Here is a 22,281-nt window from a genome sequence, read left to right on the forward strand (position 1 = left end):
TTGTTATTGTTTGTGACCGGTTTGTTGATATTTTCATGAGCAATTTGCAAAGGATGAGGTCTGTTTCCTTAGAAAATATGCAGTATGATAAACAATAGTTTTAAAAATTGCAAGATACCAGATTTAACCAAAATTGATCTCAGCCAATTACCATCACTGAATCAAAAGTTCTCAGGAACATGAAATATGTTGCCTTGTTTCATTCAATCCAGTATCTTTTTAGATGCTTTTAAGGGAAAGATCTGGAATGTGGTTTTTCCTCTTTTGCTTTTTGTCAGTTCATTAAACTGTAACAACTTCAGCAGTAGGGACCTATACAATTGCCTGGGTAAGTTCTGTCACAGTCCATTTAGTGACTTGGTGTGGTCATTATTATTCTGAGATATTTTTGATCTGAGAATTAAACTATTGCCAATTATTGTTTTTATTGCTGAGAAGGCCACCAGATATCATGAAATAATGTCATCACTCTTTAAGGAAAACCTATTTTTATTCCCAGTACAATCAAAGCACCCTAGGGTAATACAAACAAATTATGTCCACCTACTAAAGAAGATATATATATATATACCCACACACACATATAGATAGATATAGATAGATATATCTATATATAGATAGACTCTCTATATATACAGATAGATAGATATATGATATATATCTATGATATATGATAGATATATCATATATCTATTTATCTCTATATATGGAGAGGTGTTTGTGTGTGTTTGTGTGTGTATGACAAAACAAGTCTTTTAAAAGTGTGAAAATAAATAGTTTGTGATTTAGAATAATTTATCTTTTTAATAGCAAATCAGATTTTTTTTTTAATTTTTGCACATTAAGAATGATAAATGTTCTGGGAAACATGCAAGTTAGCCTTGTTCCTCTGAAAGGCAGGCAGGCTCCTAGGAGAAATCACAAGGTAGAATTTGGTTTGATGAGTTCACATGATCTAGAGTTATTTTAGCAATCTTCTCTGTATTTCAGAAGAAAGAAGAGATAGTAACACACTAAAACCCACTAGAACTAAAATATTTACTTGTGACATTGACCAGCACATCTTTTCTATTACAGAATGACTATTAGTGGCACAACAAATTACCTCAAAACTTCATGGCTTAAAAGAATATTTATTACCTCACAGTTTCTGTGTATGAGGAATCAGGGACTAGCTTAGCTGGGCCTTCCGCTTTGGGCACCCCAGACTACAGGAAGGTGTTGGCAGGCCTGAAGTCGTCTCTAGACTCCACTGAGGGTGACTCCACTACCAAGTTGACTAATGTGGCTGTAGCCATGTCTCCTGTCCTCAAGGGTGCTAAATTGAGGGCCTGGGTTCCTTGCCGGCCATTGGCCTGAGGCCACCACCAGTTCCTTGCCACATGATACTCTCCACAGGGCAACTCAATACATGGCAGCCTGCTTCATCAGATCAAGCGGCTGAATAGATCTGGGGAAGAAGGGTATGCCTGCAACTTGCAAGATACAGTCTTTTTAGAACCTAATCTTGAAAGTGACCTCCCATCATTATTACCTTATTCTCTTCATTAGAAGCAAGTCACTAGGTACAACCCACACTCAAGGAGAAAGTATCACGTATGGCTATAATTGTAGGAGGCAGGGGCATTGCTGATCATCTTAGAGGATGCCTACCACAGAAGGCTCTTCAGAAAATAAAACTGTCAAGTACCCTAGTGAGAATGGAATCAGAACAAGGAGTATGATATATTCCAACTATTTAATGGATTCAGGAATCTATCTAAAGACAGACCAGATGTCCATGTTTGTCTTTGAATATAACTTTATCCCTGTCTGGTTAAATTGGCTTGATTAACTGCTTTCTCCAAGCTTCATTTCAGGGCAAACATGCTATTGATTCTCATATTCTTCCTTTAGTTATGATATTTCTGTCAATGTGCTTTCTTGCCTGTTTGCTGGTCATTCTTTTTAATATAACGTTGCACATCTTTGATCTGGTCTCTTCTGTGTTGAAGTGTAGTGCACAGAGGGCCACCTTACTTAACAGTTCTTGTATAGGATGTTATTATTCTCACCCATATACCGTCTAAACATCAGTTGATGATTTCATTAGATAAGATATAAAGAAAAGTTATTTCCCTGTGGAAGTGTCACTTTTTAAGCTAGGAAACTCTCATATTTACTGAAAAGTTTTGAGAGCTCTTTTACTGAACTTTGCCTGTCATTTGTCGAGTTGAACACTAAGCCAGAATGTCGGTTCAGCTTTGTGTAAATATATTAAATAAGGCTTTAAAGATGTAGAACGTTATTCACCCACAATTACCTCCCTAAACAAATATAACGTTTATTAAAAGTAACGAATTAGTCATGCTGTAGAAAATAGAAAAAAAAGTAGAAAATGCTGAACTTTTAAAAGCCAGATGATGACTTTTTTTCCTTCCAAACTTAGAAGAAAATAACTAGGCTTTGACAAGAGCTGCCCTTCTAATTGCCACCTTTGGTTTTTTTCTTAGAGATAACACATACATTTATTCTGAAAACTCAATTTATTCACAGGATTTTTTTCTGTTTCTTGCAGCTCTGAAAAGATATAAAGGCTTGAAATGAATCAAAATATCCCTGTTTTCCTTCTCTGTGGCATCTTATTTGATCAAATAATAAATCATTTTTCTTCTATGCTCTGTTTTAACTAAGTATATTAGATAATATGTCCGTTCATCACTTAGGATCAGATTTGCACTTGTGTGATTATTTCCTTCCACTCTTGTTTCTTAGTCTTCTTTCCCTCAGAAAGGAATAGAAGAATGGAGAAAGTAGTAGACACTTCTTTGTCGTTCACTTTGATGAAATCCGGAGGTCTCACCTTCCAATTAGGACAAGGTAACCTAAGTGCAAAGTACCCCATTCTCACTTGCTGGTACATTAACCACTCTGATGGCTTCTTGCTTCTTACTAATGAATGTTTAATTAGAAGACACACACAAAAATACTTTACCAAAGCATTTCTCCAGCAATAGAAATTTTTTTTCTTTATTTACAAAAGCAAAACAAAACTTTAAAGAGGGCCTGTGCTCTGCTTTTTGTTTTTGTTTTTGATAAGTCTTTAAAAGATAACTTAATATTTATTTCAAATAGAGTCAAACAGAACAGTAATTTCTTATACTAGCAAATGTGCATTGCATATGCAGTCCTAACTCAGTAACAAGTAATAAAGTTAAGTAGACTTCATAAACTTTACAATTGTAAATTTACCATTCAAACATGATAGACCAATAGACTAGAATCTAGCTAATGTCCACACCCTCTGTCCAGTAAGTTTCAAACCTGATATTTCTGGAGAACTCTGTTAAGAAAATCATGAAGCATTTGTTTCCTACCTAATACTTGAAGAAATTTTTCAAAAACCTCATTGCTAAGCATGAAAAATATTTATCATGAGAACACTGTCCATATAACCAGTGAAACAGTATATGTGGATAGTAGAAAGGGTAAATCTTACCTAGTTATTAATAAATATCTGATATTGCTGACATATTGAAATTATATTTCACTGAGGCAAACTAATTTTTTTTTTAATTTGTGTTTGAAAAAAGAATTTAAGCTAGGTGCAGTGGCTCATGTCTGTAATCCCAGCAGTTTGGGAAGCAGAGGCAGGCAGGTTGCATAAGTCCAGGAGTTTGAGACCAGCCTGCGCAACATGGTGAAACCCTGTCTTTACTAAAAATGCAAAAATTAGTCAGGCAAGGTGGCACACGCCTGTAGTCCCAGCTACTTGGGAGGTTGCAGTGAGATGAGATAGTGCCACTACACTCCAACCTGGATTATAAATGAAACCCTGTCTCAAAAAACAAAACAAAACAAGACAAAACAATACAAATAAACAAAACAATTTAAACTTACAGAGAAGTCCACGAACAGTATAAAAACTGTCATGTATTCTTTACCAAGATTCATCAATTATTAATATTTTGCCTCCATGTGTTTTAGCATTTTCTCTGTCTACATAATATTTTCTGAAGCAATTGAGAGTAAGATGCACATATTACAGCCCTTTACCTATCACCTAACCCATATTTATTTCAAGGAGTATTTATTAACAATAAAGATGTTCTCTTGTATGTAAACACAGTATATTTATCAGCTCAGTAAATATTTCTTTGACAATACTTTCATCTGATCTGACATCCAAATTCCAATTTTGTCATTTGACCCAATAATGTCCTTTATAGCATTTGTTTCCCTTCATTACTGAATCTAAATTAGGGTCATGTGTTATATTTAGTTGTCATTTCTCTTTAGTCTCTTTAATCTTGAGCATTTTCTTAGCCTTTTAAAAATAGTTTATAAAATTGACATTTTTGAAAAATACATTCCTTTTCTTCATAGAATGCTTCTCATTTTGCATCTGATGTTTCTTCATGTTTAGGCTCAGGTCATGTATGCTAAGCCAATATACTATCCCAGTGGGGCTGTGTTCTTCCCAGGGCATAACATCTAGAGTCACATAACGTCCATCTTCTCCTCATTTTGTGGCATTAATTTTGATAGTTCCTTCCATATATTTTTATTGAGCCCTTTCCATGTACCAGGCAATGCTCAAGATGCTAGAAATGCACAAATACGGTATTTTATCTGCTCTTAAGGAGATTTATAGCCAGACTTTCAGCAATTTCTGTAGGATAGTGAAGCATTTTACTTGTCAGTGTAAGAAGACAACTTCGGAGAGATGGTAGTCTGGGTCCTATGACAAGTGTATAGGACAGGAACTACATGTAGGTTTTAGCAATGCAATATATGGGATCCCAACTGTGTGTACATGAGTTTAGGCCACTCATTCGTGACTAAAACACTTTGTCGAAGGGCTTTCTTAACATTAATCATAGAATTGCCTGTTCTTTATTGCACAGACAAACAATAGATAGTTGATGATTCTGATGATTATGATCATCATCATCATTTTCGTTAATTTTGCTTGGTTGTGGTCATGGTAATACAGTTTTAAGAACATTCAGTTCTTGAACAGATTTTAGTTCAGAGAATCACAGGATGCAGATTTTGACCCCACTTGGGGCAGATCCTTGAGTACAGACGAGAATATCTTTAATACCCAGTAAAGAGATCAGCTTCCCTTTGGTAGTAAATTCCTCTTTGCCCACATTGGAGTTTCAACATCATAGTTTAACCTGAAATTCAGGCAAAGGGCCTCTTCTCTAAGATACTGACAACAAGGTCACTTCCAGGAGGAACTGAGATGATGTAAGCTGATCTGACCATTTAGGAAAGTATTTTGCCTGTGGCTAGAGTTGACTAAATAACTCTAAACTGGTTAGGCTTCTCCATAGTTATGTGTAGATCTTCAAAAGCCTTCTTTTTTCATTCTTCAGTTCAGAGGATTGCTTTTTTTAATTTTTATTTTATTTTATTTTATTATTATTATACTTTAAGTTCTAGGCTACATGTGCATAACGTGCAGGTTTGTTACATATGTATACTTGTGCCATGTTGGTGTGCTGCACCCATCAACTCGTCAGCACCCATCAACTCGTCATTTACATCAGGTAAAACTCCAAATGCAATCCCTCCCCCTTCCCCCCTCCCCATGATAGGCCCCGGTGTGTGATGTTCCCCTTCCCGAGTCCAAGTGATCTCATTGTTCAGTTCCCACCTATGAGTGAGAACATGCGGTGTTTGGTTTTCTCTTCTTGTGATAGTTTGCTGAGAATGATCGTTTCCAGCTGCATCCAAGTCCCTACAAAGGACACAGACTCATCCTTTTTTATGGCTGCATAGTATTCCATGGTGTATATGTGCCACATTTTCTTAATCCAGTCTGTCACTGATGGACATTTGGGTTGATTCCAAGTCTTTGCTATTGTGAATAGTGCCGCAATAAACAAACATGTGCATGTGTCTTTATAGCAGCATGATCTATAATCCTTTGGGTATATACCCAGTAATGGGATGGCTGGGTCATATAGTACTTCTAGTTCTAGATCCTTGAGGAATCGCCATACTGTTTTCCATAATGGTTGAACTAGTTTACAATCCCACCAACAGTGTAAAAGTGTTCCTATTTCTCCACATCCTCTCCAGCACCTGTTGTTTCCTGACTTTTTAATGATTGCCATGGCTGATCAGTTTAGTTTCCCATTTAGAAAGAACGTTGTGGTCAGATCAGCTTGCCCAGTGAGGATCTCTTCTAGCTCCACAATTCTCATAGTCTAGTTACACCCGCTTCAAAATGTCCATTGCCAAAGTTCAGGTCTCTCCTTATAACTTGTGCTTACCTGGAGTCTGGAACAAAGTTCCTTTTCATAGAAATAACAGGGTTTCATTTTTACTGTCTTTGTCTAAAAGGTAGTTACAAGCATACCTCGGAGATATTGCAGATTTGGTTACAGACCACTTCAGTAAAGCAAATATCACAATAAAGCAAGTCACATGAATTTTTGGTTTTCCATTCCATATAAAATTTATGTTTAAACTATACTGTAGTCTATTAATGATGCAATAGCATTATGTCCAAAAAACCAGTGTACATACCTTAATTTAAAATATTTTATTGCTGAAAATTCTAACAATCATCTGAGCCTTTGACAAGTTGTGATCTTTTTGCTGCTGGAGGGTATTTTCTCAATGTTGATGGCTGCTGACTGTTCAGAGTGGTGGTTTGGGAAGGTTAGGGTAGCTGTGTCAATTTTTAAAAATAAGACAACAGTGAAGTTTGCCGTCGCATCTATTGACTCTTCCTTTCCTAAAATATTTCTCTACAGTACGCAAAACTTTCTGACAGCATTTTACCCACAATAGAAATTCCTTCAGGGGAGTCATTCCTCTTGAATGAAACCGGTTATTGCTTTATCAACTAAGTTTATGGAACATTCTACATCTTTGGTTGTCATTTAAAGAGTGTTCACAGCATCTTCCCCAGGAGAATATTCCTTCTTAAGAAATCACTTTCTTTGCTCATCTGTAAGAAACAAGTTCTCACCCATTAAAGTTTTATCATGAGATTGCAGCAATTCAGTCACATTTTCAGGTTCCACTTGCAATTCTAATTCTCTTACTATTTCCAGTACCTCTGCAGTTACTTCCTCCACTGAAGTCTTGAACCCCTCAAAGTCATCTATGAGGATTTGAGTCAACTTCTCTCATACTCCTGTTAATATTTATATTTTGACCTCCTTCCATAAATTAAAGATGTTCTTAATGGCATGTAGAATGCTGAATCCTTTCCAGAAGGTTTTCAATGTACTTTGCCCAGACCCATCAGAGGAATCACTATCTATGGCAGCTGTAGTCTTACAAAATGTATTTCTTACATAATAAGACTTGAAAGTCCAGTGACTTCTTGGTCTATGGGCTGAAGAATCGATGTTGCGTCAGGAGGCATGAAAACAACATGAATTTTCTTGTACGTCTCCATCAGAGTTCTTTGGTGGCCAGGTATACTATCAATGAACAATAATATTATAAAAGAAATCTTTTTTTTCTTAACAGTAGACCTGAACAGTGGATTTAAAATATTCAGTAAACTATGCTGTAAACAGATGTCTTGTCATCTGATTTTATTTTTCCATTTACAGAGCACAGGGTGAGTAAGTTTGATATAATTCTTATAGTAAATGAGCATTGGCTTCAACTTAAAGTCACCTATTGTATTAGGCCCTAATAAGAGAGTTGGCCTGACCTTTGAAACTTTGAGGCCAGGCATCGACTTCTCTCTAGCTATGAAATTCCTGGATGACATATCTTCTTCCAACAGCAGTCTGCTTTGTGTACATTGAAAATCTGTTGTTTAGTATAGCTATTTTTAATAGTGATCTTAGCTAGATCTTCTGGATAATCTGCTGCAGCTTCTATATCAGCACTTTCTGCTTCAGCTTGCACTTTTATGATATGGAGATAGCATCTTTCCTTAAACCTTATGAACCAACCTTGCTATCTTCAAATTTTCTTCTGCAGCTTCCTCATCTCTCTTCACCTTCTTAGAACAGAATGAAATTAGGGCTTTCCTCTGGGTTAGGTTTTGGCTTAAGGGAATGTGTTTGGTTTGATCTTTTAATTCAGAACACTCAAATTTTCTCTGTATCAGCAATAAGGTTGTTTTGCTTTCTGTTATTTGTGTGTCCACTAGAGTAGCTTTTAATTTCCTTCAATAACTTTTGCTTTGCAATCACAGTTTGGCAAACTGTGCAAGAAGCCTAGCTTTTGGTCATCTAGGACTTTGCCATGCCTTCTTCACTAAGCTGAATAATTTCTAGCATTTGATTTAGAGTGAGAGACATGCAAATCTTCCTTTCATTGGAGACTGTGGTAAGATTATTAATTGACCTAATTTCAATATTGCTGTGATTCAGGGAATAGAGAGCCCCAAGGAAGGGGAGAGAAGTGGGGTAATCAATTGTTGGTGGAACAATCAGAATACAAACACAACATTTATTAAGTTCATGTCTTATATGGGCACAGGTCATGGAACCCCCAAAACAGTTACAATAGTGACATCAAAGGTCATTGATCACAGATCACCATGAAAGGTATAATCATAATGAAAAAGTTGAAAATATTGAGAGAATTACCAAAATGTGACACAGTGACATTAAGTGAGCACTTCCCCAGTGTGGAGTTGCCACAAACTTTCAACTTGTGAAAAAACAGTATCTGTGTCCCACAATAAAATGAAGCAAAATAAAAGGAGGTAAGCCTGTACCTTATCAAACTGTGTTTTATAGCTTTAGATGATCTCTTGTTCTCAGAACATGTTTTCAACTAGCCTGTGTTCTCGCATGTACTTTCTTATTTGAAGAGAACTGAAAAACATATAAAAGCAGTTTGTGATTATAATTTTTTGGTCTAATTATTAGCCACAATCAAGAACTTTACTTCATACCAGCCTTTTTTTTAAAATTTTTAATGATGCAATAAATTCTTTTACTTTAAACTCTGGGATACCTGCGCAGAACATGCATGTTTGTTACATAAGTATACATATGCCATGGTGGTTTGCTGCACCCATCAACCCATCACTTAGGTTTTAAGCCCCGTGTGCATTAGGTATTTGTCCTAAGGCTCTTTCTCCCATTGGCCCCCACCCCCGACAGGCCCCAGTATGTGATGTTCCCTTCCCTGTGTCCATGTGTTCTCATCGTTCAACTCCCACTTATGAGTGAGAACATGAGCATGCCAGCCCTTTTAAATAAGGCACATTATCTACTCTGATTTCAAATAAGCAGGGCCATGTTGGTCTATTATGTAACTCATTACTTATTTCTTTTTTTTTTTTTTTGAGACAGAGTCTCACTCTGTTGCCCAGGTTAGAGTGCAGTGGTTCCATCTCGGCTCACTTCAATCTCCGCCTCCCAGGTTCAAGCAATTCTCCTGCCTCAGCCTCCCAAGTAGCTGGGATCACAGGCATGCACTACCACGCCCCACTAATTTTTGCATTTTTAGTAGAGACAGCTTTTTGCTGGTCTCAAACTCCTGACCTCAGACCTCCACCTGCCTCGGCCTCCCAAAGTGCTGGGATTACAGGTGTGAGCCACCACGCCCAGCCACTTCATTATCTATTTCTTACTGTGTTGTATTTGGAGTGTACAAAGTACCCTAGTTGTTGTACTTCCCTGCATACCGTCTTTGCTTATTGTCTAGAACAGCACCCAGTGCTAATGAAAAAAGCATATAAAAAGGATATGAGGTTTAATATGATGTCTAGTCCTCTCTCACCTTGACCCAACTCTGTAGGCCTCAGGTTCCCCAGTTACAACCTTGAGAAAAAAAAAAAAAGAAAACACAGAATCTGTTACTACTTTTTCAGTTTTTACTTTTTAATTATATTTAAACAACACAGCTTTTAATATATTAGTCTTCAAACGTCTGGAAATCACTTGGACTGTTACTATCTGCATTTCATGAGAAGAATTGATAATTATTCAGTATCTTCTTATAAATGGGCCTGTTCAGAACACCAGTCTTGCCAAAATGTTTCTCATGTTTAATGTAGACATTGTGTCTCAGCTTTTTTGCTTTAGCAGTAGCAGAATGTTCTTACTCTAAATATAAAATTATAAAAAAAGCAAGAAACAATATTTTCTTTAATTAGCTTCTTCCTTTGGGGGTTTTAGAAGAGGGGTTATGACTTGACAAAGATCCTTCCCATCTGTTCCTGTTTGTTTGCTTTTATTTTGACTTCCTTTCGTTGTCTTATCAAATATCACATGAATCATTAACATTTGTTTTCATCGCTTATTTTGGTTTCCTTAACTTCACATGATGAAGACATTATGTTGAGAGAGACTCACGGCTACTATATTTTATATTAACCTCAGATTCTTTAAGTAAATATTAAACTTTCTGGACATGTGATGTGATGTGTTTGCCCTCTGTTGTGTTAATATTCTCCTCAGCTCTGGAAGAGTGAGGCATCTGCATATACAACTGTTTTGTGAAAGCAGCAAATATCACTAGATTACAGGTGCCTGGATATAAGTTTTGAACAAATAGATGGCCCGTTTAATAATGCGACTTCCTAACAGAAAAAGCAATTTGTTAAGTCCTTCATGCAAAAGATGTGTAAAAGATCCTTGTGGATGTTTGTGAGGGAGTTACTCTCAAAACTGGAAGAGAAATCTATTTGCACATCGTATGATACCTTTCACAGGCATACTCCATAGTTAAGGATTTGACATGATTTTCACAGTGAATAAATTGGATTTTTTGGTGTCAGTTTGAAATTGTATTAATTTATATGTCATCTGATATAAAATCTTGTCATATAATGTGAGTGGGGTTTTTTGTTTCATTTTGTTTTTTTTTTTTTGTTTTGTTTTGTTTTGTTTTGTTTTTGAGACAGAGTCTCACTCTGTCCCCAGCCTGGAGTGCAGTGGCACGATCTCGACTCACTGCAAGCTCTGCCTCCCGGGTTCGCGCCATTCTCATGCCTCAGCTTCCTGAGTAGCTGGGACTACAGGCGCCCGCCACCACGCCCGACTAATATTCTGTAATTTTAGTAGAGATGGGGTTTCACCATGATGGCAGGATGGTCTCGATTTCCTGACCTCGTGATCCGCCTGCCTCAGCCTCCCAAAGTACTGGGATTATAGGTGTGTGTGAGCCACCATGCCCAGCCATTTGATTGGTATTAAACAAACCTCATTAGTTTTTAAAATAAATGATCAATCTATTTAATAATCTAGTTTTTATATATGGAATAAAAGCCAACTTCTGCATCTGTCTATATGTATTAGATGTTAGCAATAACTTCATATAATAATACATGCAAAAATATTAAACCAAACATTAAACTTAATCCGTGAATGCAAAACTAGAAATTTTGAGATAGACTTCTCCTGTCTCTGTCCTCAGACACAGTAAGCAAAATATACAAAATCTCTATACTGATTGGGTCTGATTTGATGGTTTCGATTGTAGTATAAAATCTGAGATCCATTTTTACAAATAATTTACAAATTTTTCTTCAATTTACTGTCTGTAGATCTAATCTTCATAGTAACAAACAACATACAAAAATTCACATTCGCAATAAACTATTCAGTGATCCTTCTTATATACCAAATGCTTTCTTAGACACGAGTTACTTTCTTATACACCAAATTATAGCTGTAAGCATCACATCACAATGAACTTTGAAACTATTAGGAATTTGTAATTTAAATAGTTTCGCTCAACCCCTACTCCCAAATGCTTTTAATTAGAACAGAGTTTTTAATTAAGTACTCCCATGCACAAAGTTTAGCTTGATGATTTTTCTGTCATATCAACCTCCCTTGCAAAAGCAAACAATCATTGTGTTAAAGGAAGGTATTTTCTTTGAAACTGGGCTGTAAGAATTCTAGTTCTGATTTCAGGTTGTCCAACTGAGGCTTTGCAGGCTAAAAAGAAGCCCTGCCCCCAGGAGGAAGGCAAAGAGCAGATCCACAAGGCAGCGAGACAAATGGTACTAGGTGTTTGGGAGTCAGTTCTATAATTCTGTGTGTCAAAGGCGTATTTTTTCCAGGGACAGTCCAGTTGCTTATTAGAGGAAAAGTGATAGAGTAGAATGGACATGAAATCTGAATTCACAGAAATGTCAAATCGCTGCACTTCCATTTGCTAGCTCTGTGAAAAAGTGAAAGATACTTAACCTCTCTATGCCTTAATAGCCTTATTTGTGAGAGGCATTACTTTCTTGGGTTGGTGGGAAGTTTAGGCTTAAAATCGACATAGCACCTTGAACATCACAGGTGCTCAGAAAATATTAGCTTTACTGATACTAATCATTTCATTATTGCCACTTTACTTGATTTTACTGTAAAGCTTTCATCCATTTGAGATATCGAGGAATAATTGATTGGTAAACTTGGCTCAGCATAAGGAACAAACAGGAAATATATTTTTTTCTGTGTCAAACACATACAGAAAGAAGTGGTGTGCAGGAATGAGATTATCTAGTTAGAGAATAAGTATGATGTACAATGAGTAACCCTTAAAACAAAACGTATGAATAAGCCCTCTGAGTTTCCAGATGTAAACAGCACACCTCTGAATAATGAGGCCTCAGCCATGGACATGCTCCAGGGATTCCAATAATCTCTCTTCTGCAGCTCGTTTTTGCAAAGTCTTCTCCATGGCCCATGACTTCTCTTGCTGTTTGAAGAGTCAGGAAAGGAGAGAATATTGAGACCATTGTTATATAACATACAGACATGGCACAGTTTGAATTATAGGACCATATATATCCTTTCTAGCACATTTGCCATCCGCCTTTCATTCAAGTGGTTTATTAACAGAAGGCTGAGTTAGAACCACAGCCCCATAATTCAGAAGTCTGTTGTTAGTTTCCTGGGTATGTCCATATGCAACTATTTACTGTGGGTTACAGGGCCAATGTAACTTCTCTGGAACATTATAACATTTGTTTAAAATTTTGTTCCTACAGACTTTTAATGACCTACAAGTATGTTTTAATAAATATGACAAAATTATATGATAGAACTGCTTTTAAAATAAGGGTCTGTAAATGAAAGCTAGTCAGTCTTCAAGGGTCTGTCTGTGCCTGGTGCATTTCTGCCTCTAGTGGATTCTAAAGTAGAGGATCTCTGATGTCTAACTACCTGAATGTGACAGGTGGGATCTATTTTATAGCTGACATCTTTAATGCTTGATACATCTGTCCATCTGTTAGGAACATTAGTCAAAAATTTAATAGGATACATATTTATTAAAAGTAGAATTACAGCAGATCAGATGCCGAGCACATAATTATGTAATTTTTATAAACATGTTTTACATAAGACCCATGGTAAAGATGCTTATGAAATACTTATTACTGGTATATTTTACAAATCTAAGAGAATTTTATTTAAAATATTTAGTTTTAGATAAACTTCAAAATTTCTAACATGCTAATAATTTTTATTACATAGACATATTAATGAATTTCTTTCTTCAAAAGTTTAACATTTGAGGCCACACTAAAACTTTTAATGCAGGCCGGGCGCGGTGGCTCAAGCCTGTAATCCCAGCACTTTGGGAGGCCGAGACGGGCGGATCACGAGGTCAGGAGATCGAGACCATCCTGGCTAACACAGTGAAACCCCGTCTCTACTAAAAATACAAAAAACTAGCCTGGCGAGGTGGCGGGTGCCTGTAGTCCAGCTACTCGGGAGGCTGAGGCAGGAGAATGGCGTAAACCCGGGAGGCGGAGCTTGCAGTGAGCTGAGATCCAGCCACTGCACTCCACCCTGGGCGACAGAGCGAGACTCCGTCTCAAAAAAACAAAAAAACAAAAAAAAAAATCTTTTAATGCAAACATCATGCTGAAGCTTTCTCATTCTAATACTGGCAGAAAGAGGCAGCTGCCTCTTCCACGGGGCTTATCTTCGGGGAACCTCACTTTATATGACTTCAAAGTGAGATAAGCGCTATAGAGTAATTCTTGCGGTGATAGTAATGAGGAGTAATGAGTGGAGTTCTTTTCAGAGAAGTTCAATAGGAGGCAGCAGAAGGGGAAGTGGGGAAAGAGGGCGTACTTGTATTCTAGGCTTCTCGAAGGAAGAACAGGCCTGAATATTCCAACACAATATAGAGTCTGGTGTGCTGTAGAACAGACAGGCCACTAAACCTAGGGGAGAGAAGTAAAAGATAGGATTGAAGAGGAGAAGCAGCACCAGCTTAGGTACCACTTTGTAGACCATGGAGAATAATTTGACTAGTTAATGTAAATATGGGTCTTTTAAAGAAGTATTTATACTTAATGGATTATTTGTATAAATCCATTTTTTGCTTCTAGATTCTTTCTACCTAATATACTGTAGATCACAGAAGATTAGAAAACTATATTTAATATTTTAGTGGCTTTTCTTCATTGTACAGAGAGTTAAGAGTTCCACAGCAAGCACTGAAATGTTACTTTTGAGCAAAGTATTACTTTTTGTAAAGTTTATGAAGGACTTAGGTTAATGAAATTTGAATTCTGGGGAAGTTTACAAGGTCTCTCTTCTCTCTGTTTAATCCTAGGAAATATTGTGTATTTTTTAAAAAATGAGAATGGGAATGATAATCTCAATATAATTGAATACATGCTACAAATAATGAGACAATCAAAAAGAGAGCTAAGTAGGGATAAATAAATTAAGGGATTAAGAATTAGAAAGCTTTGGCAAAAGTAGCAACACTATCTTTTTGGATACTTGTGTTTTCTCTATTACTAGATTTTTAAACAAATCAGTGTTGCTTTATGTAGTAGAAATCATTCGAATCAAAATTATCTTTAGAACAGTCCAATGTTTAGCCAGGTGGTAGTAAATATACGAAAGACAGAAATTTTTATTTTGTTTACTTTTATAATATTATTAGGTTTGTTTACTAAGTGAGTAATTGAAACTCCTGCTATGCTGAAATCACAAATAATTATATATTACTCCTATAATGTAACTGAGAAAAACATAGTTTGGTCCCACAGGTGAGTGCAATTAAGCTAAGCAAACAGAAGAAATAAGGCCATATTCCCTACAAAAACAACAAATGTTTCACAATATGTCAATATGGTACTGCCATATTCTTAATTAGAAATAAATTTTTACCTAAATAATATGGCCTTGATACTAGTATTTGATTAATACCTGATTTAGGAGGTTCCAATCTTTATTTAATACCACAATGTCTACTGCTGAACTATAGTAATATTTAGTATCAATCAGAAACAATAGTTAGGGGCCAAAGAGGTAAAATCCTTTTAGACTGCACGTCTATACATATCTACAGAGAGAATTAGACACAGTTTCTGCATGTCTTTACATCGTTGCTCAGAATTAAGAGGTCAGTAGGATTAAAAACATGTTTTCATTGGTTAATCTTAGGCTATGTTTTATATCCAAACATGTGTGCTATTTTGAGGGAGCAGATCTTTATTGTGATTATTATGTTTCAACTGTTAAAAATCCTAGTAAACGATTGCTGAACTGAAAAGCTAAGGGTATTTCCTTTTTATTTGTTCATTTTATTTGTTCATTTAATAACTATTATTTTTTAATAGAGATGGGGTGCCACCGTGTTGCCCAGGCTGGTCTGGAACTCCTGGGCTCAGGCAGTCCTCCCGCCTCAGTCTCTCAAAGTGCTGGCATTACAGGTGTGAGCCACCGCGCGCAGCCCTGAAAAGCTAAAGCTATTTAACAACTTTCAAGTAATCATTATTATTATTCTTAAAGTTGAACTAGATTAATTTTAAGAAAGGCAACTGATATTTGACACAACTTATTAGCATTTAGCCAGTCTGAGGCTACTCTTATGGACATCCCTGCCTCTGGGAGGGAAAATTGTGGATTTGGGATGTTCATGATATAATACGTTTTTATATTTACATTTGTAATGTTATATATCATTACATATAATAATATATAATATGTATAATTCAATATCGATTTTATGTAAACCATATGAAATCTATATCTTTCTAAAGACCTATATCTGATTAATGCATTCATTTAACACATATTTACTAAACTTACAGTAGTCCCTCCTCATCTATAGTTTATCTTCCCATAGTCTCAGTTACCCATTGTCAACAATAGTTTGAAAATGTTACAGTATTTTAAGAGAGAGAAAGGCTACATTTATATAACTTATATTAGGGTACATTGTTATAATTATTCTATTATTATCATGTATATATAATTGCATAATTATTATCTACAATTGTTAATCTCTTACTGTGCCTAATTTATAAATTAAGCTTTATTGTAGGTATGTATATATACAAAAAAAAACCATAGTATATATAGGGTTTGGTACTATTATCCATGGTTTCAGGCATCCACTGGCAGTCTGGACGTATACCCCGCAGATAAGGGAGGACTACTGTGTACTCTATGCTTGGGATATATCATTGAGCAAAACAGAGTTTCATGACATCTTGGAGGTAGTATTTCAATGCTACAAATGTTTATTAAGATGTTTGTTGCAGCATTATTCACAATAGCCAAGATTTGGAAGCAACCTAATTGTCCATCAGCAGATGAATGAATAAAGAAAATGGTGTACCCATACACAATGGAGTACTACTCAGCCATAAAAAGAATAAGACCCTGTCATTTACAGCAACATGGATGGAACTGGAAGTCATTATGCTAAGTGAAATAAGCCAAGCACAGAAAGACAAACTTTGTATGTTCTCACTTTATTTGTGGAAGCTAAAAATTAAAACCATTAAATTTGTGGAGATAGAGTGTAGAATGATGGTTGCCAGAGACTGGGAAGGTTAGTGGGGAGAATGGGGAGGGAGCAGGGATGGTTAATGGGTTCAAAAAATTAGGATGAATGAATAAAATCTAACATTTGATAGCACAACAATGGGACTATAGTTAACAGTAATTTGACTGTACATTTTAAAATAACTGAAAGAGAGTGGATTGTTTGTAACAGAGTGGATAAATGTTTGAGGTGATAGACACCCCATTTGCCCAGATGTGATTATTATGCATGTATGCCTGTATCTAAATATGTAATACACCCCATAAATATAATACATGTACCTAATATTTACCCACAAAAATTAAAAATATTTTTTAAAAAGGAAAGATTATAAAAAATAGAAAAAAATGAGAGGAACGTATAATTTGGGCTTACCAATATTTCTATGAAGTACAAAATGATTTAATGTTGCTGATATTAAGTTCCTTGCAACTTACTATATCCACTATATAGAATTGTATAAAAGTAGTTGTATGAAAGTTGAAGGTGAAGTCCACAAATATTTAGACTATCTTTTTAATTTCCTGAATGTACTATAGGTTATTTATGTTCTCTTACATTTTAATTCTTCAAGTTACCAGACATTTTGCAAACATTTACATGGCAATATGCACTTTTCAAAGCTCAGAAAACTTTCCTTTTCTGATTGTTCTCCCTTCTACTGTACATATTAAAATTTGAATTTCAGAGATACATTAGACAAATATATACAAAGTTTAGGCCACACCAGCAAGTGGACAGATTAGAGTGTATTAAATATTTGAGAAATAGGCTTATGTTTGGTATTGTTTTATTTTTGGTTTGGATTTTTAATTTCCTATTTCTTATTTATGCTTCATTCAAATTGATTTATTCGATGTCTCCAAGATTTGATTTCCTTTTCTTTTTCACACAACTGTGTGTTTGCTCATTAGTAAAAGTTGAGTAATATACAGTGTTTACATTTTAATATTTAATTGTTGGATTAATCTCACTTCAAGGGGTAAAGGCCATAGTTCATTGACAGTGATGAAATAACCTAGGTGGCTTTCATATAAATAGCAACGAATGTGCACAATAGTTACATTACATGGTATATTTAACAACACTGCTAAAGAGTAAGATGGGAGTTCAGTCTTTCCTGATGGAGATACACCTGAGTGCATTCAGAGAAAATTTGGTTCTGCAAGCTTGAAGGAAGTAATTTGTTATTCAACAGAAATCAACTAACTTTGCATATCAGTAAAATACACACACATACTCTTAGCTATTTTCTGAGTGCTCTGAAACTGATATCAAAATAACAAATATATATTTATGAGAAGTAGAAATGCTGTATTCTTTTCAGCCACATAAACTCTGTGCAATTATGAAATTAACTTTGAGAAGATGTGAAAAAATGTTACTTCTTAACCAAGTAAAGATCTAATAAAAACCTCAAATTATTTATCAAGTTACATCATTTTTACATGCACATTTGTACCCCAAATGCTATGTCTTTAATTAATTTTTTACTGTTCATTTCTAGATGGAAGACTGTATTTGAAAACTACTGTCATGTACTGAATCTTTCCTGTTGAAGAAATCCATGTTATAGAAAAGAACTTTGCTGTCAGACATTCGTCATGGGAAAGTTCAGAAAAAATAAAGTCCTTTTAAGGGAACTTCCTGAATTTTGTGTATTAATGTTCTTTAAAAGTTTAAGTATTCTACAAAAAAAAAAAAAAAAAAAAAAAGTTTCCTCCATTGATTTTCACCTGTGGTTCATACCAGAGACCTGAGAATGTTTGTAAATGTACAAGTATCAAAGTTCTTACAGTTAATTACTACAACTTGCTGCTGGACAATTGTATACAGAGTTAAAGGCAGGTCTGAATAAGACCTAGCTTTTTTTTTTTTTTCTAATGGAATGAACCATTTTCCTCTTCTGAAAATTCTGTATCTGAGCACATCAAAAGACTCTTGTAGCAGTGGTTACCCAGACTTACAGAATTATGTCCTCCAGAAACCAGCAAGAACACTTGGAAGGAACTTGTAGGGGGCATAGAGGATTCTTGAAAAAAAAATACAAGAGTGATATTCTGTTACATTCAATTTCAAACTCTAATTGTGGGTTTTCTCCTGAAGAATTTTTTTTTCACATACTTTCCAAAAGACCAACAAATGGATGTTGACAACAACCCAATGAAATAACATTTTGCATATCTGAAAAGAAGCATTGAATATAAGCCAAAAGATTTTGCTGAAGGTCTTTTGTTCTTAAAAATAAAAAAAAAATATATAAATGTAACATGTTTTCATTCCAAACTGGTAGTGGTATATAGACTTAAAGATAATAATGTTGCTTCTTATTCAAACTGTTGGTCATATGTACAGTATATAAACATAAAACACACAAGGAAGGTATTATGTATGCAGTAGTATACTAGAGTTTAGGAAAATGAAAATTTTAGAAAATATGTTTTGTCACCCTGTTGGTCAGAAAGACGTCTTTCTGGTTTTAACGCATGCAGGCATGTAAATATTTGTCTGGAGTCACAGTATTAATGAATGAGATCTTAAGCATCTGGTGACATCAGAACTCTGTGTCAGCCACTTTTATTTGTATATTGAACCCTAGCTAGTGCCCCAAGCTGCACTATTGGGAATGGATTGTGGCTGAACAGCAAATCAAAACACCAGAAATATTTTTATATGTTAATGTCATATTATGTTAATGTTGCTGAAAACAAAACCTAACAAACCTTGATGTACCAGTCCAATACCATGTAGCGCTGAGTGATAAAGTTAAAATGTGCTGTGCTTCCCACCCTTGTCAGAGGGAAGGGTGGCTATGTGTTATTTTCACTGTCTTTTTGAAAGTTACAGTATGTATTTTCACTTCTGTGCAGATAACTGGAAGTAAAGCGGCAAACAGTGCTTATCACATGCTAAAGTTACCTTCTCTTTGTTTTTTGCATATCTGGTATTACACCTTTAAAGACTGATATGAATCAGTACAGTCACTATACATTTTATGATTTTTCTGTCATCTTATAATTGTATGATCGTAACATTATTTATTACCACAAAACAGCAAAATCTTCAATGTCTAAGAAAACTAGCTTAAAATGTTTAAATATAGTTCTGATTGGGTATTAATTACTTGATTAAGAAAAAATTAACATTATAGATATTCTAGCATTATGCTTCTATACCTTTTAGGTCTTCCTTGCAATACTGGAACATAATTCTTTTGTGTAGCTCACTATTAACCAGCTAAGTTCATTTTTTTGATACCATAAAAAGGTTATATGTATAGTTCCTATTTTAGCTTGCTTACAAAGGGAGCATTATTTTTATTTAAAGTATTGTTAGTAAATGCTTTGTAGAAACTTGGTTTTCTAAGCATAGTTCTTCCATAACCACCTTTTGTTGTTTGAGCACAAGATATTATTTTCCTAGTTCTATGTATTTTTTTCCCCTATATGCAGTCTTTAAAGGGTTACAACACTTAAAATTGAATGGACTTGTGTCAAGCTTTTGCATCATACATTTTTTGAAAGATTTTTTTAAAAGCCTACAACTTACATATGTAGTAGAATCAGCCATTGCTCTGCTCCTGGCATAGAGTCACCTGTTACGTGGATTAAATAGTTTTAAAATACATACTTTGAAGACCTTTGAGAATGCTTTAGTGTTTGATTTGAAATAAAAGGAAATTTTAGCAAGGATTAAAGAAAAAAGCTATCAGCTGTATGTTAAGAGAGACTCTTACTAACATGTTGTAAATATTACAATTCATGAAATGTTATTGTAAGTCTGTAACTTAATTTTTTCCCTATTTTAGTTATACAGGTTGGTTTGGAAATTTGTGTTTTGGCATAAACAAGTAAAATGTGCCCATTTTATGGTTTCCATGCTTTTGTAATCCTAAAAATATTAATGTCTAGTTGTTCTATATTATAACCACATTTGCGCTCTATGCAAGCCCTTGGAACAGAACGTACTCATCTTCATCTAGGACCTATGAAAATTGTCTATTTTTATCTATATATTTAAAGTTTTCTAAAAATGATAAAAGGTTATTACGAATTTTGTTGTACAAAATCTGTACAAAAATCTGTTTTTACATCATAATGCAAGAATTGGAAATTTTTCTATGGTAGCCTAGTTATTTGAGCCTGGTTTCAATGTGAGAACCACGTTTACTGTTATTGTATTTAATTTTCTTTTTCTTTTCAACAATCTCCTAATAAAACTGTCTGAAATCTCCCTGTGACTTTATTTACAGTTCGCCTTTATTAAATTTTGTGAAATGCATAGCGTTGAAGGAATATTTACTTTCTAATGGGAGGCATCTAAAAACAACATAAGTCAGCTCTTTGCAATGCAAGGGGAACAATGCTCAATGATTTTATTTAACATGCAACTGCTTCTATCTCTAATATGAATTACTGTGGTGAAAAACATCATAAAAGCACACTCTGTAGTTATTGTTTAACAAGCAGATTTTCCATATTTTGTTTCTTGCCAGCTAAGCAAACTGCCCACATATACATGATTTATTTATGTACATTTCTCAGTTTATGAAGCTGTTATTTGTACCTTTTTTCTTTATATTCTTATATTCCCATGATTCTTATTTCACAAAGCTTTGTGCTGAATAATGTAAAGTAGACACGTTGATGGAACAAAATATATTATTCCCATATCTATGAGTGGAGATTTGTAACTCTAACTCAGTGTTTTGCTTTTGATCTCTATCATTGGAAAAAAATGCCTTTAGAAAGTTTGAAATTACAATATCCTTTAATAATATATAAACATTTTAATCAATCAAAAGTGCAGTGTTTGAGGAAATCTCAGGTTGCTATCTCTGTGAATATTCTAAACATTTCCAAGAGAATGGAAAATGAATTTTTCTGTCTAAAGGCATGATTTTAATGAATTCTTGAAACATTACATTAAATTATGAATTTTTCCTTAATAAAACCAAAAATGTTTATGTGACCATTATAAGCACATTTTTGTCTTCTGTCATCATATGTTTATGTCAGTAAGATGAGCACAAGAACATCATGCAGTCTCCGGATGTTAGTGAAACTCAGTAAGAATTTAGGTTTGCCCCCACGTGTTTTCATTGAGACTAGCAAATTTATAATGTTCACCAACCTATTTATTACTAGAGGAGAGTATCTTATAAATATAAATTATATGGATTGCATTTTTAAAATATGGGAAATGCAGATGTTAATAGAATCAAAAAGCTGTTGTAAATTGCCTTGCAAAAATATCTTTTCCTTGTGTGCAGGCTTGGTGGTAACATTTATCTTTGCTATATGACTTGTATATAAAAGCCAAACTTATCGTCATTTATTCATTTAAGCAGATTCATGAATAAAGCCTCCATTCTACACAAAGCATTGCACTAGACGTTGTAATGACTGAAGTTGAAAGCTTATAATTTTGTTGGAATAAGGAATCTTACCTTCAGGAAAATAAGATTCATTGAGCATTTTTTTTTTTTTTTTCACTCTGTAGTGGAAATAGAACTGGTATTAAAAGGGTATTGCCATAGACAACTTTCCACTAGGT

The 22,281-nt window shown here is 34.8% G+C and overlaps 1 protein-coding gene across 2 annotated transcripts in view; it reads left to right on the top strand.

The window, feature by feature from the left end:
• DACH1 (dachshund family transcription factor 1) overlaps positions 1–20,958 on the top strand; it is a 433,898-nt gene extending 412,940 nt beyond the window's left edge. For both annotated transcript variants that reach the window (XM_023186484.3, XM_023186494.3), the window contains one exon: positions 18,233–20,958. In XM_023186484.3, the coding sequence (XP_023042252.1) occupies positions 18,233–18,270 (38 nt within the window). In that variant the 3' untranslated portion in view covers positions 18,271–20,958. The remainder of the gene's footprint in view (positions 1–18,232) is intronic.
• Positions 20,959–22,281: the final 1,323 nt, after the last annotated feature.

The sequence above is a fragment of the Piliocolobus tephrosceles genome, chromosome X (assembly GCF_002776525.5).
Source record: "Piliocolobus tephrosceles isolate RC106 chromosome X, ASM277652v3, whole genome shotgun sequence".
NCBI classification, from domain to species: Eukaryota; Metazoa; Chordata; class Mammalia; order Primates; family Cercopithecidae; genus Piliocolobus; species Piliocolobus tephrosceles.